This window comes from Anser anser, assembly GCF_964211835.1.
Source record: "Anser anser genome assembly, chromosome: 12".
NCBI lineage: Eukaryota > Metazoa > Chordata > Aves > Anseriformes > Anatidae > Anser > Anser anser.
The window spans coordinates 4,091,341-4,114,119 of record NC_139733.1 but is presented as its reverse complement, the minus strand read 5'-3'; the positions used below and the strand labels follow the sequence as shown (position 1 = coordinate 4,114,119).

The window sequence follows — 22,779 nt, the reverse complement described above, 5'->3', positions numbered from 1 at the left end:
TAAAATTTTATAATGCTTATTTATTGATAGACGATTTAAGATTATGAAGTCATGTTTAATACAAAATCTGCTACTTCAGCTCTATAAAAATACATCTTTATTTCTGTAGTTGTGTGTGGCGGACACGTGCATTTCATAACTGCAGGAGAAGGAAATCTCACACTGTATCTAGTTTGTGGTAAAGCATTTGACTGTCGATTAATGTGTTGAATTTTGCAGTTTAGAAAAAAATGTCCCTAATCAGAGAGGTCAGGGATGGTTCAGAGCACACTTTGTAACAAGTGGTTGGTTATTTCTGCTGTGGATACTGTAATACCAGTGGTTAAGGACACTTGGAAAATACTGGTTAGCAGTGGTTTTCAGTGAAATTTTGGTCTATCTACATGAGCCCTCCAAATTCTTGCAGGAAAGGTACTGTACATGCAGATGGTGTGGTGGTCAGGCCACAAGCTGGGGCTACAGGTAGAAGAGAAAACTCGTCACTTATGTATAATTCAGCATGTTACATACAGCAGATGATAGACAAATGGAGAACAAAAATAGGATCAGCTCTTTAGTTGTCATTGCCTTCAGACACCACAGCAAAGAAACACAAGTCGACCAAGTTTCCTAAAGGTGAATCGAGCTCACCATCAGCCAGGAATCTGGCATTATTTCTCAAAAAAGGGCTTTTACTTTGCAGGTGGGTCCCAGGCATTTCTCCGCAGGTCATGGTGGAGATTACGTTTCAGGTCAGCAGCCTAATGAGGAGCTGCCTGCCCTGCCAGGCGAAGGAATGCCATATGGCTTTTCTTCCCTACTTAACACATTATGAAAACTAAAAGAAACATCATTTGGAGCTGTCTTGGATTGCTGAGAGTTCAGGGGGAATCGGGACTAAATGTGTGATGCGGTTTGCGAACAAATGCTAGCAAAATCAGTTTTGTACCGAGCAATATTGCTTTTCTGCTATTTTAACAGATTCTGACAGTTATTGTTTAGCATAGTTTGGCAGCATATTAAAAAGATTTGTTCTCTAAACAAGACCCCACTTAACTGTTTACCGGTATCTCCTTCTCTATTTAATATAAGTAGAGGCAGCTTCCACATTTGTTCTGCCAAAGCAAGAAGGCATTGAAATAAGTCTGAAGGGTAGCTTGGCTTCCCAGCTATTTCCAGGGAGCTCAGTCACTCATGTGCATACTGGAAGTCAGTTGCCCTGTGAATGTACTGTAATCAAAGGGCTAAAAATGTGGCATGCAGGTGCTGCATGGTGCGACTGCACAAAGACCTACCTAAAGCCTGAAAGTGCAAAGAAGCCGATTCAGAAAGCCAGGGCTGTAGTTTTGAGGCTGTCCAGCTGGTAAATGCTTGGCAAAATTATTGTCTAAAAGACTCTAGGCTTAAAAATTTAGGAGTTTTCATGTTAAGCTTTGTCAAAACTTTCTGTGGGCTCTCTGTCCGTGAATCTGTCTGTTCCTCTCACTTTCTCTTTTTGAGTGGGGGGTTGAGAGGTTGGCGAAGGGATAGACTCCAGATGTCGAGGGGGGAAAAAGAAGGGAAAAAAATCGGAACTGATCCCAACAGAGTGCTCTGAATCAATGGCCTCCATAGTCTAACAGCCCGTGAACCTCAGCTCCAGTTAACAAAGGCATTATCTGTGCCAGGAGCGATGCTGCTGCTCTCCGACTGTATTTGTACTACAAGCTTTTCATATTCAGAGGAAGTGCCCTGGGTCGGTGAGTGTTCAGCTAGGTAACCCCGGGGTCAGGTTTAATTGCTCTAAAAGGTGGCACATGGCAATGAATGAGCTCTAATGATTTAGATAGTATCTATTTCACATCAAGAAGTTTCTACTCTGAACAGACCTAATCGAAAGTAATCTGAAAATTAGGGAAAATAAAAACCATGCCCACAATGACCTAAATACCTATTTCCTTGAATTTTATGCCCTAAATAACCTCATTCCTGGGAAGTTTAATTTTTCCCTTCTGCTAAATATACAATTGCCTGGGAGAAACGATTGGTCATAATCAGGCTTTTTAGAGCTGCAACTGTTAAAATATTATTGTTCTACTAAAAGTTTTGGAGGGGGAGAGCAGCCAGTATAGAAGGAGGGAGGGAAGGAAGAAATATCCCCAGGCTGTCAGAGCAAACATCGTGTGCACTGCTGTCCGTGGGAATGCTGCTCATGCAGCACTGCTTCTACTTTTTTATATACACGTGCATATACGTATGTGTATATATATATGTGTGTGTACACAGTACATGTATAAATGTTTGGGGATGAGATGTTTAATATGCTTTGTTTCACCACCTGCTTTCACTAGTAAATACCGACTCACATTTTCAGAGGAGACAGTCAGTCTTTGTCGGCCTCACTTGAGCAGGAGGAGAACATGCCAAGGAGCCGAAATGATGGCACAGACAGTGCCAGTGCCCAGACTGCAGCCCCCTCGTGGACGGAGCAATGTGTCCACACGGAGCAGCGTGCTTCTGTCTGCCTGCACTGATACAGCATCGTCTCTCCACGAGTCTTAGGCTTTGTGATGCCTCCACACCCTTATATTTTTGGACAAAGCACAGATCGCATGAGCTATGCTGTCAAGACAGGGCTATAGCATGCCCACGGTCAGCCGGGTGGGACACGTTTCCTGACAAGCTGCTGAAGGCTTCACAGATGTGCTCAGGTGACCCCAACAGCTTAGACATCACTGCCCCAGACGCCTGGCAGGGGGGTCAGGACTGCTGCATTTTTTGCCCATTGCTCTGTTGCACATGAAATGCAGGCCATAGGAAGCACAGCTTTTGCTGTGTCTTTGTGCCCTGCAGCTGTCCTGCTCCATCCATTTGGTCAGGGGTTCCCAGGTAAATGTGCAGCGCACTCACGGCTTGACCGGGTTATAAGCAGGCACGTAGGCTGAGCCTTTTGGAATTTCTGTGCCCCGAGTAATTGCTGGCTGCCTGCATTTGTGCTGGAAAATCCCAGGCAGAAACATGTTAACCCTCTAGTCAGGCATGCAAACCTACACCCATAGCTGAAGAGGCTGTGGTATTTGGTTTGCTAGCAGTTAACATATTGAAGTATTTGTTTTGAAAAGCTAGTGATTTCTTTATGACCTTGAGCCATCAAAGACTAAGTACGCAATTAGTTTTAGCTGCAGTGAGGCATTTAAAGTCAAGCATGTGTTTTAGTGCTTTGATAAATCAGGGCATAGCAGAAACAAATTTGAAAACAAAAAATATACATAGAGTCGAGAGGAAAACCATTTCAGCTTTGCAATCATGCCATTTTTACAGAATACTCATGTTACGCAGCTCTTTTGCTTGACGACAGCATCGTGCAGCCCAGCAGTGGAACTGCCTGTGCGTGGACGGAGCCAGGGACGTGACCGCTCGGCCACACGGCTGTGCTGGCAGAGCCAAAGCTGCCCTAATCCCGTGTCATGCTCAGCCCTGAGCTATGCAGCGCAGCGCGGGGCTGTGAAGAAGCAGAGACCAGCTCTGTGCTGCCTTCAGGTACAAACGACGCTGTTACCTGGTTAAAAATTTAATACATACTTTCACAGAGAAAAATTACAGGTTATTTGCCATGATTAGGCGTCTTTTCCAAGCTAAGCAGGGCATCTTTTCCAAGCTAAGCAAGAGCCCCCAGTGACAGCAGCCCTGGGTGCATGGGCTCTGCTCACGTTTGTGCTCCCAGCAGGGAGGAGTGGTGCCAGCCCCGGGCATGCTGCTGGCAGGCATGGGCTGCTTTCGGGGTCTCTGTGCTGCTGTGGAGATAAATGCAAGTAAACACAACTTTGAAGCAAGTAAACACAGTTTTCGGGCAATGGGATTTTATTAACTGTCACTGTACAGCAAGGATGATGCTGAGGGAGCCACTGTGTGTGACCTGTAGGCTTTTCCTTAACCAAAATCAGAGGCAAAATGGCATCGAACTTCCCTCCAGCGTAAACCAATGTGGTCGGGCCTTGGAGGTGCACACAGTGCCTTAGACTTTCCTAAGAGGCTTTTGTGGGTTTTTTTTTGTAAGCAAGACAATTGGATTTAGTCTTCCTGCAGGTGGTGCAGGAGGCTCGGAGGAGGGGACGCGCGTAGGGCTGTGCAGGGGACAAGCTGAGGGTCTCCATGGGGACACTGGCTTAGAGATGGGGAACACATGGGGCACTTGGGATGGCTTCTGTGGGGAAGCAAAAAGAAGGTATGCAGTGATGGATGACATGCATAGAAATGCCCAATTGCAAACCAAGACACTCATCTCAGTGGTAATTAACCATTCTCTTACAGTCTTGTGTCATGGTGAATTTTACTTGTTATTTCTTCTCATCTATGTAAGCATTATGCTGAGAGGGAAAAATGTCTTGGTGCTGTTGTTGCTTGTTTCTTGATGTTGTTCCCAGTCTCAAGGCTGCTGGTGATCCCATTCCCTGAGCATATCCTGGGCTTTGCTGGCAGTGCCGTGGGGCAGGATCTGGCCCGGCACAGCCACAGACCCTGGGCAGCAGCAACCACTGAGGGCCAAGCCACTTCCAGCTTCCTGCTGCTTTAGTAAAAACGAAAAATGAGAACAATGAACACAGCCCGATGGGTGGCATGATGATAGTCTTTTCCTGAAAAAAAAAAAAAAAGAAAATGGGGGGGACAGAGAGGCAAATGCCCTCATCTGACTGAAGTTCCACTCCTGTGCCTGGACATTTGTCCATCTGCCCATGGGCCAGTGGAGCCAGGATGGGAAGGATGCTGCTGATGTGCGTGGTGCAAACCTGACACAAGCAAGCAGGGGATGGGGCCATCCAACCACCCGTCTATTTTAAAACGTTTCTTGCAGTCTTCCTCTGTTACCGTCTAGGCATCTTATTGCAAAACATGGACATCCTAAACTATAATTTGCCTTTGTTGAGCTATCGATCCTGATTGTGCCTGAGATTTGGGAGGTTCCCAAATACAATAAGTATGTTTACATGCAGTAGTCAGAGAGGAAATTACATGTGAAAGCGCTCAATAAGGAGATGGTATTTTGTTGCAATTATACATAAGCCTTGTGTTTACATGGGGTTTTTAAGGAGAATTCAAAGCATATCTCCTTTTTGTGATGCATCAACAAGCATATCAAATGATTGTTCAAAAAGCCTGTGCTTTTTTCAAAAATAGAAACCAAATGGCTGAGCAATTTCCAACAGAAAAAAAATTGCCATAGCAATTCCATGGTCTATTTAAAACTCTTTTATAAAACCTTTTAAATAATAAAACTCTACACTCTCAATTAAAAAAAAAAAAAAAAAAAAAGGAAACTGGCTCTCTTGGTTTCAAGTTTCTAAACATTATGCATTGTAGGGCCATTATATGAAACGCATATTTTCTTCCTCCATGGACCGTATGTTTCCCTCCTTTTCCCCAGCAGTTGCCAGGCTGCTCAAGCCGCTGGGCTCCCACGGGCATCTGCAGCGTTGCTGTGGGTGCGTGTCCCCAAGACTGCTCTGAAAGGGACTGACTGGCTCTGAAGCATGTTCCCCAGGCACAGGACGTACGGCTGAGCTAGTGCTGCTCCTGCCGAGCCCAAAGAGCAATTGCTGGGAACCTTTACTCTCACCTCTTGTACCGCCTGCTGCAGAGGGTGTTGCCTGAGTGCAATGGTCCCACTGGCAGGAACAACTGTACAGTATACAGGTGGTGGAAAAAAACAAAAGGAAATAAAAGGAATGAAGGCTGTAAACCTTCAGATATGCAGGAGACGTCTGCTTTGGGAATGGGTGATTGCAGAACAGAGGCTGATGCCAAAGTCATTCAGAGGAATTTTTTTTATTATTTTTTTTCCCGTTATATGCTTCTTTCATGGGGAAACACGAGCTTCAGCATGCCCACGGTCGTGCGGCACTGCTGCAGCCTGCCCTGATTGTATCCCTGGGCTGTGTCATCTGGCCAGCATGAAACCCAAGCCTGCGCGCACACCCGCGCTAAGGGCTGAGCATGTGGCTGGGTCCTGCTGTACATGTGCAGGGTGCGTGGCATGCCGAGCTCATGCTTGCGAGCAATGTAATGAGCGAACAGCTTTGAATTAAAAGTTCCTTTGTCATGCTAACTCTCTTTTTGGTGGCCACTACCAGTTCTCTTTCAAGTGCCACGCATGTACCTTGGCCAGTCACTGATCTGTTTAAAGGCCATGTCTAACTTTTAGGTTCATGTTACAGAGGCCCCTTAAAAACAATTCTCTTTTTCCCTAACAGAAAGGTCTGGTAATTTAGCCTCAAAACAAACACGTTAAACACATTACAAACTAAAACCATGATCTTTGCACTCCCATTACAGCAGTAGGCCAGCTAACATCATGCATAAACACGCAGATTGGCTAATTCTCTCGTTCTGTAAACAGGATGCGCTGCGCTGAGCAGCGGCATGGCACCTCTGCTCCAGCGTACATCGAGCTCGGCAGGCCAGTCTTTGGGGCGGGGGGAAGGCATGTACGCACACTGAAAGCAAACAGATGGGATTAGACACAGTTTAATCACTTACGTGGGGTTAAGTTGATTGCCAGAATCGTAGCGGTGCATGCACGAGCTGGGGTTTGGAAACAGCTGCCTGCACAGCATCTGACTTGCCTGTGCTCCCTGCAGTGTTTGCACATCACTGCTGACCTCAGGAAGGCTGTCCATCCATCCATCCGTCTGTCTGTCTGTCCATCCGTTGGCGATGTCCAGCTGCTGCTGTGGTGTGTTCTGCTCTCACAGCTGCTGTTCCCACGTCGCGTTTGGGAGGCAGAGAAGGGGAGTCCCATGTTCTGATGCACTGGCAAAGGGAATGCCATGAGAATATGAACCCAACCCTGTCCTCGATGAATGCCTGCTAGGAAAGGAACAGGATAGAAAGGAAAGAGGGACACGTTCAGGTGCTGTGCTCCCCTTAGCCCGGCCTGCGGCATTACTTACCCCCCCCGGCTCTTCCCTGGGAACTGGGAGCTGAGCCACTGGGCCTCTGGGTCTGGTGCTGCTGGAGACAAGACGCTCCTGATTCCTACTCCGTCAGCGAAGGTCCATGAGGCTCAGTTGTCACTCCCCAAGCCGCCAACCTCTTTAACTTCGCCTCCTTGCTTGGAGGTGCCTGTGCTGCACTAGGCCAGGCCCTGCGAGGTAGCACTCTGCACACCTAGGGCTCGGTCATCATTGCAAATCAGAGGAAATTTTTGTGATTTAAATCTCCTGGCATATGTTTCCCTGTTTAATACTGTTTAATGAAAGCTGGTCTTCTTGTGCGCATGTATACACACACATATTTAGCCAGATTTTTTCCAATTACTTTCATACAGCAGATCACATTCAAATGGGCTGCTGAGTCTGGACTGGTGGCAGCTAAAAGCACATGGCCTTTCTGCACGCACTTGCGATATGCTAAAATCTTTTAGTTATTAGCAAAGCCATGTTGTTGATAATTTACTTTTGCAGGGGAAGATTTAGAGGCATGCTTGTTTAGATAAAGAGGGACTTCCATGTAGTCCCAGGCTCAAAACCATAATATTTCCTTTGATGTATATCGGGTGATTTCTTCTGGATGGCACAGAGGTCTGCCTCTACATTAACGGATGCTAATGCCTCCAGCACTTGCTTGCGACACAGCTGACTGCACGCTGAGACCCGACGTGCGCTTTCCAGAGGAGACAGATCAGACACAAAGCCATCTCCTGCCTCAGCTGAAACTCAGGGCAAAGTGCAAGTAACCAGCGAAGTCTCGGTGTGCTAGGCCTTTGCTAGGATGGAGCATTGCTCTCATTTGCGTGGTCACTTCAGCAACCACGAGCTCTGGTGAAAGTACATGTATAGTACATGCCAGTCATGTCCATCCACACCTAAGCACTTGCAGAAGATGGCAAAGCAGTGTTTTAAGCAGTGTTTTTAAGCAGCTGATGGCGGTAGTAGTTATCCGTGGGCGAGGACAACATGTTCTTTTCCAGCTGTATTGCTTTTTATTTCCTCCACTCCTGCCTTCCTTGTCTCTAGCAGACCTTGGCTTGCCATCCAGGCTGTGACAACTGGTTGGGACTTTCCTCTCTAGCCACAAACCTGGGGCTCTGTCCCTTCTGTGAATGTGTTGCACACTGCTTTTGCCAGCACATGTATGTTTTGTCAGTATAAATTACACACTAAGTGTTTGATGCTCCTTTTCTTCAGCCTTCTGCAGCATCACTGTCGGTGGCTCGGTGTAGAGCTGCAGCACATCGAGGAGGTGCGGCGCTGACAGGCGTCACCCCATCCAGCCCAGCCCAACCTGTTGGCCAGGCAGCGCTTGAGTGATGAGTGCCTGCTTTCCATTGAAACCAAGACAAACAGAAATGTGTATGTATGTATTCAAAACAGCCCTGCATTTCAAAGGGAGAAACATTTTTCTGATTAGTTTCCAGTTTATAAGTTTCAAATTCAATCAGAGAAAGCATTTGTGGTTCTTAAAGCCAGGCTTTCCTGATCATCCTCTTCCTCCAGCCATGGGCATTTCCAAGCCATCTGAGAACACCGAGTGCTGCCGCAAGGGAGGCCAGGGCCTGGGACATGCTCAGCAGTCTGAAGGGCAGCCTCATGCCCATAACTTCCAATTTTAGTTTTTGTTACCTAAAAGGGCATCCTCCCTGCTGGTGCGCAGGAGGGACACCCCGGTGCCGTATCTCCCTGCTCCCAGAGCCTGGCTGAGCAGCGCCTGGTGCCTGGGATCAGCTGGGGCCAGGCCAGGCACCCCATGCCTCATGGGATTTCTCGTATAGCAAATGCAAGGAGTACTCATTTCTGCTGGGCTTGTGCTCTAATTGCAGCTGAGACATGGTTTTGTATATCTGGGAGCTGGTAAGTGCACTTCTGAGTGGGGAGCCAGCACTATTGCCGGGAAAGAGAGCTACCTGCAGCAGCATCTGCAGCCCACGGCTCTGCCAGCCTTGTGCCTGCTGGGCTCAGCCCCCTGCCTCTCACACACTGGGCTTTCCCAAGCTCTGGCCCTAAAAAGTGCAGACACAGACAGGGATGTGTGTACATGAAGCAATGGGACACCCAACCCCCTTCCAGCCTGTCACATCCCCCAGGCTCCCCAAAAAGCCCATCAGCTGTGCCACATGCCCGGTGCAGGTGGTACCCAGCTTTTCCTTGCTGTTAAGGCTCAGGGAGTGATGGCCAGAGCAAGCTGCTCAAGCTATACCATGTTTGTCTGCAAGGAAATGGGATGTTTATGTTTATTCAAATCAATACTGATGGATTATACTTTTGTTCCATTTAGCAGCTGTTTGGACCATTTTATACCACAAAAGGAGATTAAGATCCAAAGTACTGCAGGGCTGTGTTATGAATAACAGCCGTTTAATAGCAATAACAACGAATAACAATGTGAAGTATGGCTTTTAGCTATTGTTATGTCTAAGGTTAGTTTGTTTTTCATATCTATAAATACATACGTGTATATATATATAAAAGAAATACACCCATCTGCTCATCTCTTGTTCCTTGGGAGTAACAGGGTATAGCACATTGCCTTTCCCTCCTGGCTGGTAAATAAGAAGGAAAGAGGCTGGGAGTCCATCTCCTGCCTCTGATTCCAGCCCAGGATGCCCATAAGCAGCAGCTGTAGAGCCAGCTGCCCTGTGTCTGCTTTGGAAAAGGGACCTGGATCAAGGTTTGTCTTGCTTGGCATGGGTTGTAAATGGGGAGCAACACAAGCACTTGAGGACTCAGAGCCATAAAGTACACATGCAGCACAATTAGCATGACTTCCCAGAGGCAGGTGTGTGCCTAGGAAGGGCCTCACCTGGCCAAGTGATTGCTGAGCACAGAGACAGTTCTGAGAAAGAAATTTCCCTTGTCTTCCACATATAAATAAATTGGTGCTGACAAGAAATGAGTATAATAGAGCCTGGTTCCTTGTCATTATTGGCTAGAACTATGAGGAAGATAATAGCTGAAAATATGGCTTTAAATGGGAGGCACACATTTATTTTGTACAAATACTCTAAAATTAGACCATATAGAGAACATTAAAACATATGACTATTACATTTTAAATGACTGCTTAAATCCAAAAGAAAAAAATCCTGGGTTCTTATGCTGTCTGACAGGTGGCTTACTTCTGATCCTACCTCTTAATCTTCGAAGTCATGTTTTCTTTCAAACTCTGTTATTCCATTTTAAAAGGAGATCAGGTTATGTAGAACAATGTATTACAGAGCATAGCACTCACTGCTGGCAAATAAAAAATATTAAAAAGAAAAAAAAGAAATTCAAGATTCAGGATCAATTTGTTGACCTGGTGGCACTGCAAGACAGAACCATTCTCAGAGGTCTGTGAGGTTGTGGTTGGACACTTTTTATTTGCAGTATTTGACACAGATGGCATTGTGACTTCTCTTGAAAGCATCATGTCGATCATGTGGAGCGAGGCCCTGGGGGTCAGGCTGGAGCTCTGCTTCTCCTGCAGTCCCTTACCTGTGCATGCAGTGCCATGTCTGTCGTGCTCCTCCTTGCACGCACAGGACCCTCAGGCATCCAGAAGGGCTCCATGTGAAGTCAGGTGGAAACCTTGTGCTGGCCTTGTGCCAGTGGGTGCATGACAGTTCAAGGTAGGAAAATATGGCCTCCACTTTTCACAGGCCAAACAGGGGTAATCAGCAATCAACAAGAAATGATTCTGATGAGGGGTTCTTCTTCCTTGAACCCCCTTTTCCCCTCTCTTTCCAGCCAGCGCTGCTGCAAAGGAGCACATGCTATTGAGGTACACCCAACATGCCTAATCTTTAGAGACAAAACCAGATGCTCTTTGGCTTATAGTCAGTCCTCCAAAGCCCAAAGATATCCACTTGCAAGAGCAGAACGAGTCATGCTAACATTGCCCTTGCTAGCAGTTCACAAGACTTTTTGTCTACTGCAAGGCAAGCATGAATCAAAAAACCACTTGCTGCACAAGTTTTACAGATTTATTTCTCCCCCTGCTCCTCATTTAGCAAACCAAGATTGTTAAAACTCAGGAAAAATATTTCATGAGGCTCTTGTTGAGTAATGATTGAGTTGGTGTTGCTCTTGAATGAAAATGGTAGAGGAGGGAGGGCAGGAGTGGCTTAGGAAAGGTACAGCCATTTTGCCACGTAGTTCGGTGAGTTACAGGTTATCTAGACCTGCCAAAGCCGGGGGGGGGGGGGTGGGGGGAAATTAGCTGTTGTCTTTGTCAACAGTCTGGTTATTAATGCTCCTGAATGTATTGCTGAGAGTCTGGAGGAAGGTTTAGCAGCAAGCACTGTACAGACCTCCAGTGTCAATAACACTGCAAACAGTAAACGTCTTTTGACAGCAAATGCAAAATCTGCAGAAACAAAGAGTCTGCTCCCTTTAACTGTGGGCACCATATTAAGAAGGGCTTTTGATTTCCTTCCTCATTTGCTTTTGTTATAGGTGGTTTGATATTCTTTATAACAAAGAGTGTGTTCAGAGGAGTGCACCATATTTTCAGCTATGCAAGGATTATTTGGACAAATGTCATCCTTCCCACAGTCCATTTGGTCTCTCAACTCATCACTTAACAGCTCTGGCCTGCCAGAAGAGCTGATGAAGGCACCAAACTCTTTACCAGACCTTGTAGTGTGCCAACATCCCCAGTAATTTCCACAGGCAAAGCAAGCAGTTGGGTTTTAGTGCTGGGGGGGAAGGAAGCTCTGTAGGACATAAGGCACGTTTACGAAATTCCCCTCAGAAAATTCTCATCTGCCTCCTCAGAACTGTGACTCTGGCAATGCAGTGTTTGACCAGAGTTTGGAGAGTACTTTGGGGAACATCCACTAGTGTGAATGTAAGCGTTGGTCCACCATGGCACAAATAGGACATCTGCTTTGGCCAGTAGCAGCACATGATCCTACTTCCTCATGTCTTTGCTATGTAAACAGTTGAAATCTGTAGGAAGCCAGCTAACCGCCTGAAAAATACTGAGTAGGGCTCTGGAAGGGATAAAAAAGCAAGCTGATAATCAGGAATTCAATGGAAATAAGGTTGCAATGAGGGGGAGTAAGCCATGGTGTTTTGAGACGCATCAGACACAAGGACTAAGTCATTTTCATGAGACAAACCACCGTATAAATAGGCCCCATCTGATGTTGTTTCCACTTCATATGCTACTGTACCCAGCTAAAGCAGACTGAAAACAAACAGCAGAGTTTCTTAATTGAAGTTAATTGCTTTGCCTGGATGAATTTTATTTCCTGATCAATTTTAAGCACTGGGCAAATAAACTCTAGCATTAATCATCTTTTCCTTCTTCTTTTTTTCTTGATAGCAAATGTTCCTTTCTGTTCTTCGCATCATATTTGTGACATTGTGCAGGCAGGTAATGGAGAATCACAATGTTCTTGGTGATTTACATTTTTTTCTTTCCATTGGACATAGCTCAGAAGCTTAAGAAAAGCTGTGACTCATAAAGTCACACATAACAAATCAGTGAGCAGGGTCACTTTCTCGGCAAATTTGTGGCTAACTCATTTTGCCAGTGCTGGAAACTGGTGGCCTAGGGAGCAACCAGAACCTTCCTGAAACAGCCCAGGATCCAGCAGAAAGTTGCAGTCATGGATTAGGAAAAGAATTAATGAGCATCCAGATTTGTCTGGATGTTAGAGGGGGAAAAAAATCAATTTACGCTGGTTTTCAAATAACTGTGATAGACAAACTATGATGAAAGTGTCTGGCAATAAAATGGTGTCTTGGAGAAACTGAGGTATTTAGGTAGAGAAAAAGAAAAGTTTCCTTTGTCTCAAGAGCAGAAAAGTCACCTCATGTGATGAAGGTTTAATCCCTGCAGATGGTTTGAAGCCACAGCATCTTTATTCTCTTCTCACTAGCATCTGTTGAAAAGTTGTCATCGCTGCTTATGCCAAATGCCGGACAGGGAACAATTTGCGTAAGACCTGCTCAAGATAACAAGCTCGTTAATAGCTTATATTCGCCATAAGCAGCCAAGGTATACTTAGCCATGACAGTTTTCTTTCAGTGGACTTGGGAGCTCTTATCAACTGTGACAGCGCAGAGCGGGTGGAATGTGGGAAACAAAAGCCCCACACAAAGGAGGCACTTTAGGTCTGAGCGTGTCTGGGTTCCTCTCGCTTCCTAGAGGCCACACAGTGACGAGCGTATGGTGAGATTCTTTGCTCTAATTAATATTTCACTCTCTGAGCGAGTTTTGAGTTATCCCTTGAGAGAAGTTAAAGGTTTGCACATTTTGAGGAAAAGTAGCGAGGCTGGTGAGCTTGAATTAAGAAAGTATGTTGAAAGGAGCTGTTACAGTCTTTAACTTTGGGTGAGGGACATGTAAAACATACGGTATTAGTGCACTTTTTATTGTATAACTTGTTCTATGTCCTATTTTACAGTCTGCGCCAATAAATTTATATGTAAATGCTGCTAGGAAACATTCACCCCTTCTTCCCTTTCTACCTCCTCTGGACTGGGGCATCTGATATTTCATATTCTGCGGAGGTATTTGTTTTCCAAACCAACCCACCAAATATATTTTATGACAGCAATAAAATAAAGTGGCTATGTGGTTGGAACTGCTGAGTTCAGCAAGGAAGGTGAAAAAATGGCCACTGGAGGAGAGCTGCTGCTACCAGCAAGTGCAGGGAGCCCAGATAGGGCCGGCTGATGGCGCCTTCAGCCCCATGGTGAGGAGTTGTATGAGCCACAGGTGTAGTGCTGTACACCTTTACAGATGGGGCAGATTGGGCCCTACCATAACAGAATCACACCAGAAGTTACGAGCAAGCCTAGGGTGGCTGAAGCCTTCACAGGCTACAGCGCTGAGTAAAAGCTGAGCTACTCCATCCAGTGGTTTCTCGTTCCCTTCGCCATGTGCTGTTGTTAGGCAGCAGTCTCTTAATCCAGCTGTAATTCCTCAGGATACAGTTTGTATCCTGAGCAAAGTAATTACAGATCTCAGAGCTGCAAGCTGGAGGTACAGTAAGAAAAATGATGCCACTATGTGTTGAGTGGTTTACCTATGGGCTTATCAGACACCATTTGACGAAAGCCCTCCCTGGATGTGCACAGAGGGAGAGAGAGGCACTTAATCTATCTAATGGCTCCCGTGACATTGATATACCATCTCTCATTGTTGTGTTAAGGACCTCTTGAGCATTCTGCTCATGCATCACTGGACGACATTATCCCAGCATGTTATGGCCAGTGGCACACCTAGGTTAGAAAGGATGTTGTGGTATCCTAGAGGAAAGCAATTAAATTATCATCGTCTATTCACCAAAGCAAAGGTAGAGCATGTAAAGACTCCCTTGTGTGAGGCATTATTTGCCCAGCCTGCAGCAGCAGTGCACCCCACTCACATGAAGTATCTCACCATTAGGTGCAGTGCAGTGCTGTATCTGCTGCTTTCAGCAAAATGTTGCTACACAGCAGCATCTTGTCCAGCTTGACAGCAACAGGGGTGGTATCAGTCTGCCTAGGCCTGGAGGTACGTCATGGTACTACAAAAACTGAAAGAGAGAAAGGGCAAAGAGGGAAGGAAGGAAATGAATTTGGGGGGTCAGGGATTTCTCAGCAGGCCTGCAAGCAGCAGCACATTAAAAATTGCTCCAGCTCTTGGAAAAGGCCATTTGTTCCATACCACAAATTCAGGGAAAAATAAATAATTTCTGAGATAGTTGTCCCTGTAGTGTAAAGCAGATCAAGAATGTAAAGCAGATCAAGAATGAAGGTGTGGGAGGGAACAGACAAATGGCCAATGCTAAAAGTCTTCCTGTTATGTAGAAGAAATGCCTGTTCTTCTCAGCACATGGAGGAGATGCATGCCTATTCAAAGTGATACAATCTGTGTGACCACTGTGAAGAAAAACCAACAAATAAATAGCCCTTGTGCTGCCTTCCTGCTGAACCATCCCTCTGAGGGAGGACATGCCACCACAGCCAGGCAAGAGTGAGACGCATGCGACCTGAAGACCTGCGGTGGTGCAGGGGATATCGTTGTGAGAAGAAGGGCTCATGATACAACTGGGCGTAAGCACCCGCGTGGCCCTCACAGAGCTCTGAGGCACAAGCACGATCTTCATGAAGGGGTGGCAGGCTCTGTGTGAGCATGAGGCAATGCCTGCAGCAGAGCTGTGGTCCCGGCAGAGGTCTGCCTGCAGTGCCGGCTGCCCTCTCACAGCTAAAGGCGAGACATGAGTGATGAGCACGGCCGGGTAAGGCCTGCGAGGCTCGTGGTGTGGGCAGGCCTACAGAGCTCAACCGAGATGCCCTAGTGACCTCAGGAAGAAAGGGTGCATCATGTTTTCCTCCAGCTGCCAACAAAGGCTTTTTAAACAGTAAATGAAGGAGCAGTGTAAACACAAGGCCTTTTAAGATATATCTACTTGTCACTTAAGTGAGGGCTAATTATTAATTTGATGGAGTTGAAGGTGAGAGAAAGACCGCAGGGCCTTCTTTTTAGGAGCAGATCCCCTTTGCACATGGCCTGCAAACTCCTGCCAGTGCACGAAGGGGCGAACCAAGGAAACGAGGCGAGCAGTGGCTGGCAGCCATAGGTTCGCTACGTGCCTTTCTCAGAGAAGTGCGCCATGGAGCTAAATGTTTAGTAAATACAGTTAGCTGGGGGAAAGAAGTATGTAAAGTTTGACAGAACAGTGACCTAAAAATGGGCCTCAAAGTACGTCTTCACAGTAGACTGAAAACAGAAGGAAATCTAATTAATTATAATTATTACACTTCTAAGAGAAGAGGAGAAGCAGACTTTCTCTCATGATATACAGAGAACAACTTCAAAACTGTTTACACAAATGCTGTGAATTCTGCTGGGTGGGTACTACAAATCCATGTCAGATGTTAATGGAAAGAACAGCATTTGTCTTGCAAGATGGCAACGTGCCACTGTTTTAAGTAACAAACATGCTCGCTGTGGTGTGGTTAGAGCCTGCCATGATCCGAGATGAAAGACAAATGAAGGGTCTGCAAGACTGATGTGGGGCTGTGCCAGATGTCAATTTTTGAGTGATCCTTGTCATTTTAAAGACAGACACAGTAGAAACCCAAATGTTATTGGCAATCATTTATCAGAAGCATCCAACAGCCTCTCTGCACATGTGTGCAGAAATTACCTACCTGGTAACAACATCCTTTGTACAGAAAGCGCTGGATTTATGAATTTCCAGTTGACAGTCACTGTAAAATTAAAATCCAGTGTAGAAGTCTCCCCTGCAGGTAACTCCACATTGACAAAGAGGATTAAGAATATTTCACCTGAGTCTGCAAAAGTGCCAAATATAGCATTCATTAAGCATAGTGAGACTACCCAAGGGTGTTAGATGTCCGCAACCAACCAGTAGACATGGGCACACAGGAGCATTCTGTGGCATTAGGTGTCTGTGGGGAGTTCAAGGTGTGGAGCTGGAAGGTGGGAAGAAGCAGGATCACTGCACAGCTGTCTTGCAGCATATGTTTGGGGCAGCATTTGCCCAGCACAGAGCAAGCAGAGGGAACTAGAGCAGTCCTGGAGCTGCTGGAGATACCACAAGCTGCCTGCAACCAAACAAGCTGCATTGTCAGTGTGAAACAGTGTAAGGAGACTTTTCTGCCTCACCGTCACCCAGCAGCTTTCGCTCAGGCTTGCTCTGAGAACCCTGCTGAGGAGCTGAGATGTCAGACCTGCACCAGGCGTCCTGTATATCTGCTGTCAGCACAAGGCTGCCATGTGGATGGGAAGCATCAAGCCAGTCTGGGGGTGAAGTAGGCTGGACCCCATTATGCAGTGTGTGCTCTAGTTTTTATATTATGTTTGTGTACAGAAGAACTTGCCAAATGCCAAGCCCTCTGGAGTTAGCCCAGAAAGGGGTTGAGGAGTCGCCTGGAAATGATGTCAGCTGCACAAGTTCAAGAGCCTGTCTGTAGACACAACGACTTTTTTTACCAAGACAACTCACAGTGAAGGCAACGAGTGAGCTACACACCCTGTCAGTTGGTACATAAGCACATGGCTGAAAGAAATGGACTATTTGAGAGCATAGAGGAAAGGCAAAAAATATGCAGGCAAACAAAGCAATAACAATTAAAGCAATAGGCAAGAGAAATCACTAGATGGAATCATCAGCTGGAAAAAAAAATACAAAAAGACAAGTAATGATATATAACAAGCCACTACATGTTCTTCCTAGGGAGAAGACTGAAAAAACCCAGAGGAGAATGGCAAGAAGCCAGTAGCAAACCAACAGACCAGCAAGGCAGTCCTTCCTAAAAACGTCACCATGGAATTACACAAGAAGCTGCACATAAAGGACATCTGCAGCACAGGCTCAAAACCTTACAATTGGCTATGGATAAGGAAGGACAAGAAATCCTTTGGAAAGCATAAAGACACTGTTGAAACTTTTTGCTTCTGCTAGCCAAGCTGCGTGTATGGGAAGCCACATTGTCCAACAATTGAAGTTGCCCACCTCGGTGCTGTTTGGAGGTGTGCTGGCACCCCAGACCAGGGGGCAGGACCAGGGGACAGGCTCCGCGCACAGGCTGCATTGCCTGCAAACAGCCCATGTTGCTGGAAAGCCTCTGTGCTTGCTGATGAGGTCTGCTTGAGCTGTTGGTTAAGCTGAAGCATTTGGGCTCTCCTGCCTGCGCTTTCTAAAGATGTTCAGAGGGCACTTTGCAAAAGCCAGGCACTTCCAGGCTGAGCCTCAGGGACTTGGGCAGTCAGGTCTGTACTGCACATTGTCCCATTCCAGCAGGGAGATGAAGCAGCAACTGTTAGTGCTTGTCACTGGATGAAAGCTGCAGCCCTGTACTGGTGTGTCAGGATCCTTTTGACTGTAGCAGCCGCGCTATGTCATCATTTATTTCTGAGGGTGTTTTCTGAACGGACTGAATCAGAGCCTTGCAGTGGCCTCCTGGTGCTTCTGGTAGCTGTACGCTTGGAGTGAGTCACAGAGCATCCTCAACTGCACCGCAATAACCTGCCAAACAAAGGCTGCGTGTGTCACCAAGCCTTGAGAGGTGATGGGCATTTTATTACAACAGGTACTATTTTATACGCTTGGGTTGTTTCTGAACTGTGAACTCCCCCAGCTGGTGAACGTCTGCTATTACCGTGAGCCACAACCTCCACTCCAAAATGTCTCTGTGAGGACATACTGCGAGACCGACTCCAAACACTCACCAGCATCCTAGGATGTGCAGTCAGAAGCTGAAGCAGAATCTGAGCAGGAATAACTGCAGAATGATGCACTAATGTGGTTTACCAAAATGCCTGCCGTTTGTGAGGAGGAACAAGATCAGCATGTGTTTAAAAATGTCACACATCTGGTGGGGTTTGTCTGTTTCATGAAGTCTGAGCACTGCGACTCTGGACTTGAATATGGGAAGAGCCAAATGTCCAGCAGCTGCAAGCACAGCAATTTCTCTATCACTATCCATGAGGGAACATCCCAGCCACTTGGAAGCATGACTTCAAGGAAAACAGGCACAAAACCTGACCCATGCCACACATTTCAGGTCCCTTGCACAGTCTTTTGGGGTTTGTCCATAAGAAGCACTATGCGTAACAGGTCACTGACCATCCCAGATTTAAAATCCTGAATTAAAGCATTAATTAATTTATTTATTTCATTATTTATTTAATTCATTATTTATTTAATTCATTATTTATTGTTGATATGAATTATCAATAATTCATTAAACTATTGATTTAATTCAGCATCCCTGAATTAAAGCATTAATCCCTAAACTCATCAAAGAGGCAGGAACACTGCTGCACAGCATTAATGAGAAGGCAGTGTGTATCAAAGCTGTTCACCTGCTTGGCAGCATACACCTTCTCGTGGTCTGAGCTGGTCACGATGCTGTGGTTCTGGAAGCGTCCAAGCCAAGAGTCTGCAGCCAGCAAATGTCACCCTCTGGATCCACTCTGCATTCTTGCAGGCACCCACCTGCTCTAGCACTTGTTGGAGGCTGCCAGGACCAAAACACCTTTCCAACAGGAAAATGAAACACCTTTGGTTTTGGATCTGGATGGGTTTCTCACGACATCAGTGAGCCAATGCAAGATGCTTGGTGGGAATACAAAGGCAGGACTGGCATGGTGGGGGGATAGGGATGCAGGCAGGACACATCCCTGCTGGCATTAGTTTGCCCACTCTTGAAGGGAACTCCTGAGTAAAAGTGGAAAGTCGATGAGATTTGGAGCTCATTTCATGGGGAGCACTGTCTAGCAAAAGCACTACTGTTTGGGCCTGTGAATTTGTACGGAGCTAGTGGTTGACATTTGACTAACAGTTCTCTGCTGGAAGGCAATGAGAGGAGCAAACTGCTGCCTCTCCTGCTACCTTCTCCAGGTACTGGTGCCCTATTCCCCACAGAAATATTTCCTGAGCTCCTGTGTACATTTGCCATGTTATTCTTGGCCAAAAGTCATGCTTACCTTTGGCTGAAAATAACCTCTCATCCTTCCTTCAGCTCACTCAATGCAACTGGGCTCTCAGTCTTCCCCTGGGAAACACGGTCTTAATCCACTCGTCATGTCACCACTGGTTCTCTGGTTTGAAAGCTGACAACATTCAAGTCCAATCAGTTTTGCAATGCCTTGTACTGCACATACTTTATGGTAACCGCTTCTCTTGCACACACACACGGCCTTTGTGCTTGCCTGGTGTTGTCACAGTGACTTGGGACAGACGCAGGCAAGGCCTCCCTAAGAGGAAGCTATCCCTCAATAGCACACCTGGCCTGCTGTCTTTCTTAAGGAATTACTTACAGCAAAAGTTCATCAAAAGACACCTGTTTGAAGAGATGTGGGCAGTGAAAAGATCCATGTTATCCCAATCCTCTCACTGTCATCTACGTGATCGGTTCAAGGCCGCATCATGCTTACCTGCAACTCCACAATATTCACCTCGAGCGTACTGGGGACGTCTGATAGGGTAATGGGTAATTCTGTGCAGGTTACAGTCAGCTCCCATCATTGTCCACATAATATTGCCAAGAACAAGGGAGCAGCCAGGGTGTAGGAGATGTAAACAGAAACAGCCTTGTGTTATGAAAGAGAACTGCAGAAGCAGCAGCGGTTGCACATGTCTATGGACACCATGTTCAGTCTCTTGTGATAATGAAAGAGTATGTGGAAAACAGCACCAGGGACAGAAGGGTCCATCAAGACAACTGGCAGAAAAGCAAAGGATGAGTTACCTGACCTTTCCATGACTGAAAAAAAGGGGGAAGGCTGTAGCACCTGGTGACCTCCAAGATGGAGGGAGGAAGCAGAGGGAAATGAGCGTGTATATTTGACCAATGGTGGTAAATGATGAGAGCAGTGCTGGGCAGCGGGCAGGTGTGTCTGTGTGGACCATGGTGTGTGTTGCCAGGACATAAACTATGCAACTGCCCTTCAGGGGTGGGTAGGGCTGGACAGGAATCAAGACCATGTCCAACTAGCCAGGGCTTCTGGTGGCACTTCAGCAAAGAGGGGTGGTACTAAGGGTTGCAGCTGGAGCACTGGCTTAGCATTGTGGTGTGACTGTGAAGGGGCAGCACAGCTCCGTGCCTGCCTGCCCCTGCTGAGGAGCAGGGGGAAGAGGGCAGAGCACCAAGAGCACCACGCCGGGCCGTTCGCCCTGCCCTGCCTGCTGCCCGCACAGGGGGACCCGGGGGCACACAGCTGCCCTGCGCCCCTCCACTGAGCCCACGCGCCGCCCCTCACCGACCCCACAAAAAGGCCAGGCCCAGGCAGATGTATACAAAACCTGAAATAGTTTACTTTGCTTTCTTTTTTTTTTTCTTCCCTTTTTTTTTAAACTTTGCTCTAGGTTTACTTAGATTTCGTGAACTTGATACAAGAGCATTTGATATGAATCGGTAAATAAAACACCGTCATAGATAGATAGCCACGATAAACTTTGTTAGAAATGTACATGTCGCGAAAAAATAATAATACTAATAATAATAATCATAATAAAAAAAGCCGGCGCGACGCCCAGGCTGGCGCGGCCCTCACGGCCCTCGCCATGGCTGCGGGTGGCTCTGGTTCCCCGCGGGCACCGCGCCCCGGTAATGTGTGTATATAAACAAAGCCCATAAGAAATGTACAAATATAAAAAGCTACAAACATTAATAAATTACATCGTCACAAAACACGGAAACACTCCACAAGGTGCTAGTAAAATAACTGTCTCCCTCCTCGTACAAGAAGTTACGCAAAGAGCTGGTACGGGCCGCTGCGGCTGGCGGCGCCCGGAGAGACTTTCCCCTTATAAAAAACGGGTGGTCGTTATTCCAAAAGCTATGTACAAGCTACATTCTAGGAAAAGGATGCCTCAGGAGACGCATCTACACGGCAGCCAGGCACTGCCGCCCGCCCGCCCCCTGCCGCCCCTCACCGCCTCCCACTGCTCAGCGCCGCGGGGCCGGGCCGGGGGCGCGTTAACTTTTTGCGGACTGGTCGCTCTCAGCACTCTGAGAAAGGACATCTATATTAAAAAATATTTATAGCAGGATTCTGTACACTCCGACCGCTGAAAGTTAAAAGGGTTGCCGTCGTGGTGGCCAAAGTTAGGTAGCAGTAGCCCGGAGGCCGCTAGAGGAGCAGCTTGCCATTCCGGTGGATCTTCAGGATCTTGCCGAGCCGCTGCTTGGCCGTGGCCATCCCCTTCTTCGTGCGCTTTCCTGGAGGAAGAGCGGGAGCGGGTGAGCCCCGGGGCGGCTCCAGCCCTACACAAAGTGACCCTCCAGCCCCATACCACTGCTGCCTTCCCCACGGGAAGCCCAGCCCCATCCCAGCACCTCCACAAGGCCGCAGCCACCCCACAAGCCTGGGGCCTTGCCCGCTCCCACCCCAGCTCCCTGGTGCATCAAGCACAGGAACCAAAGCGGCACCACCGCAGCTGGGGCACATCCCGTCACACACCTGGGGCACCCACTGCCCCCACAGTGCCAGCCCTGCTGTGCTGTGCCCTCACCCAGCCCACATGCATCCCAGCTCATGGCTTGTGGGTGACCAGTTTGCCCCCAGCATGACGGTCCGTCCAAACCAAGTGACTCTCCCCCACTGGGGAGGCTGTGCTCACACGGGCACCCAACAGGCTGTAAAACGCTGCCTGCCTTCACCGTGGGCATGCACGCACCTCCAGGACCTCTGGGCACCTCTCTACTCTTCTGCACACACTCAAGGGGGAATTTGTAGCATAGGGACACTGAGACTGCGTGGCACCTCACTGGCACCAGTCCATGTACCACTGTGGTTCCTTGCCCTCTCTTTCCCAAGAGAGACCATCTGCATCCAGCATAGGCAAAAGCTGCTGAACAGATGCATGTACAGGTGCACACACACACACACGCACAGACATGCACATCTTTACAAATTTAGGCTAACACCAAGGCACTACAAAGCACCTAACTGGGACAACCTCCCCTATCCCCACACTCAGGAGAGAAAAACACCACCGCGAGCCCTTGCTCATGGGCTGTGCCATTCAGGAAGGCCTGTGCTCCCTGCGTGCTTGTCCTCGGAGACTTGTACAACTGTCACAGCTGATCTCTACCCCACCTCTCGCCAGCTACTACCTTACAGCCAGAAACATTGTGAATCTCCAAGGTATCTGGGACTACCTGGCACACCACAAACCCACAGAGCTGTTTCCCTGCCCGTCATGCTGTCAGTGCACTCACATGCAACACCTGCAAAGACTCGATTCCTCTCCACTTCTCCCACCTGCATTGAGTGCTCCAGCCCAAAAGGGCAGGTGGTGACCTTCCACACCATACCTTTTCTCAATAAGAATGTGCTTCTACAGCCACAGAAGACTTGCAGTATACAAAG

General features: G+C 47.3%; 1 protein-coding gene across 8 annotated transcripts in view; it reads right to left on the bottom strand.

The window, feature by feature from the left end:
- Positions 1–20,697: 20,697 nt before the first annotated feature.
- Positions 20,698–22,779, bottom strand: part of PHF2 (PHD finger protein 2) — a 106,152-nt gene continuing 104,070 nt past the window's right edge. For all 8 annotated transcript variants that reach the window (XM_083795905.1, XM_083795906.1, XM_083795911.1 and 5 more), the window contains one exon: positions 20,698–21,626. In XM_083795905.1, the coding sequence (XP_083652031.1) occupies positions 21,538–21,626 (89 nt within the window). In that variant the 3' untranslated portion in view covers positions 20,698–21,537. The remainder of the gene's footprint in view (positions 21,627–22,779) is intronic.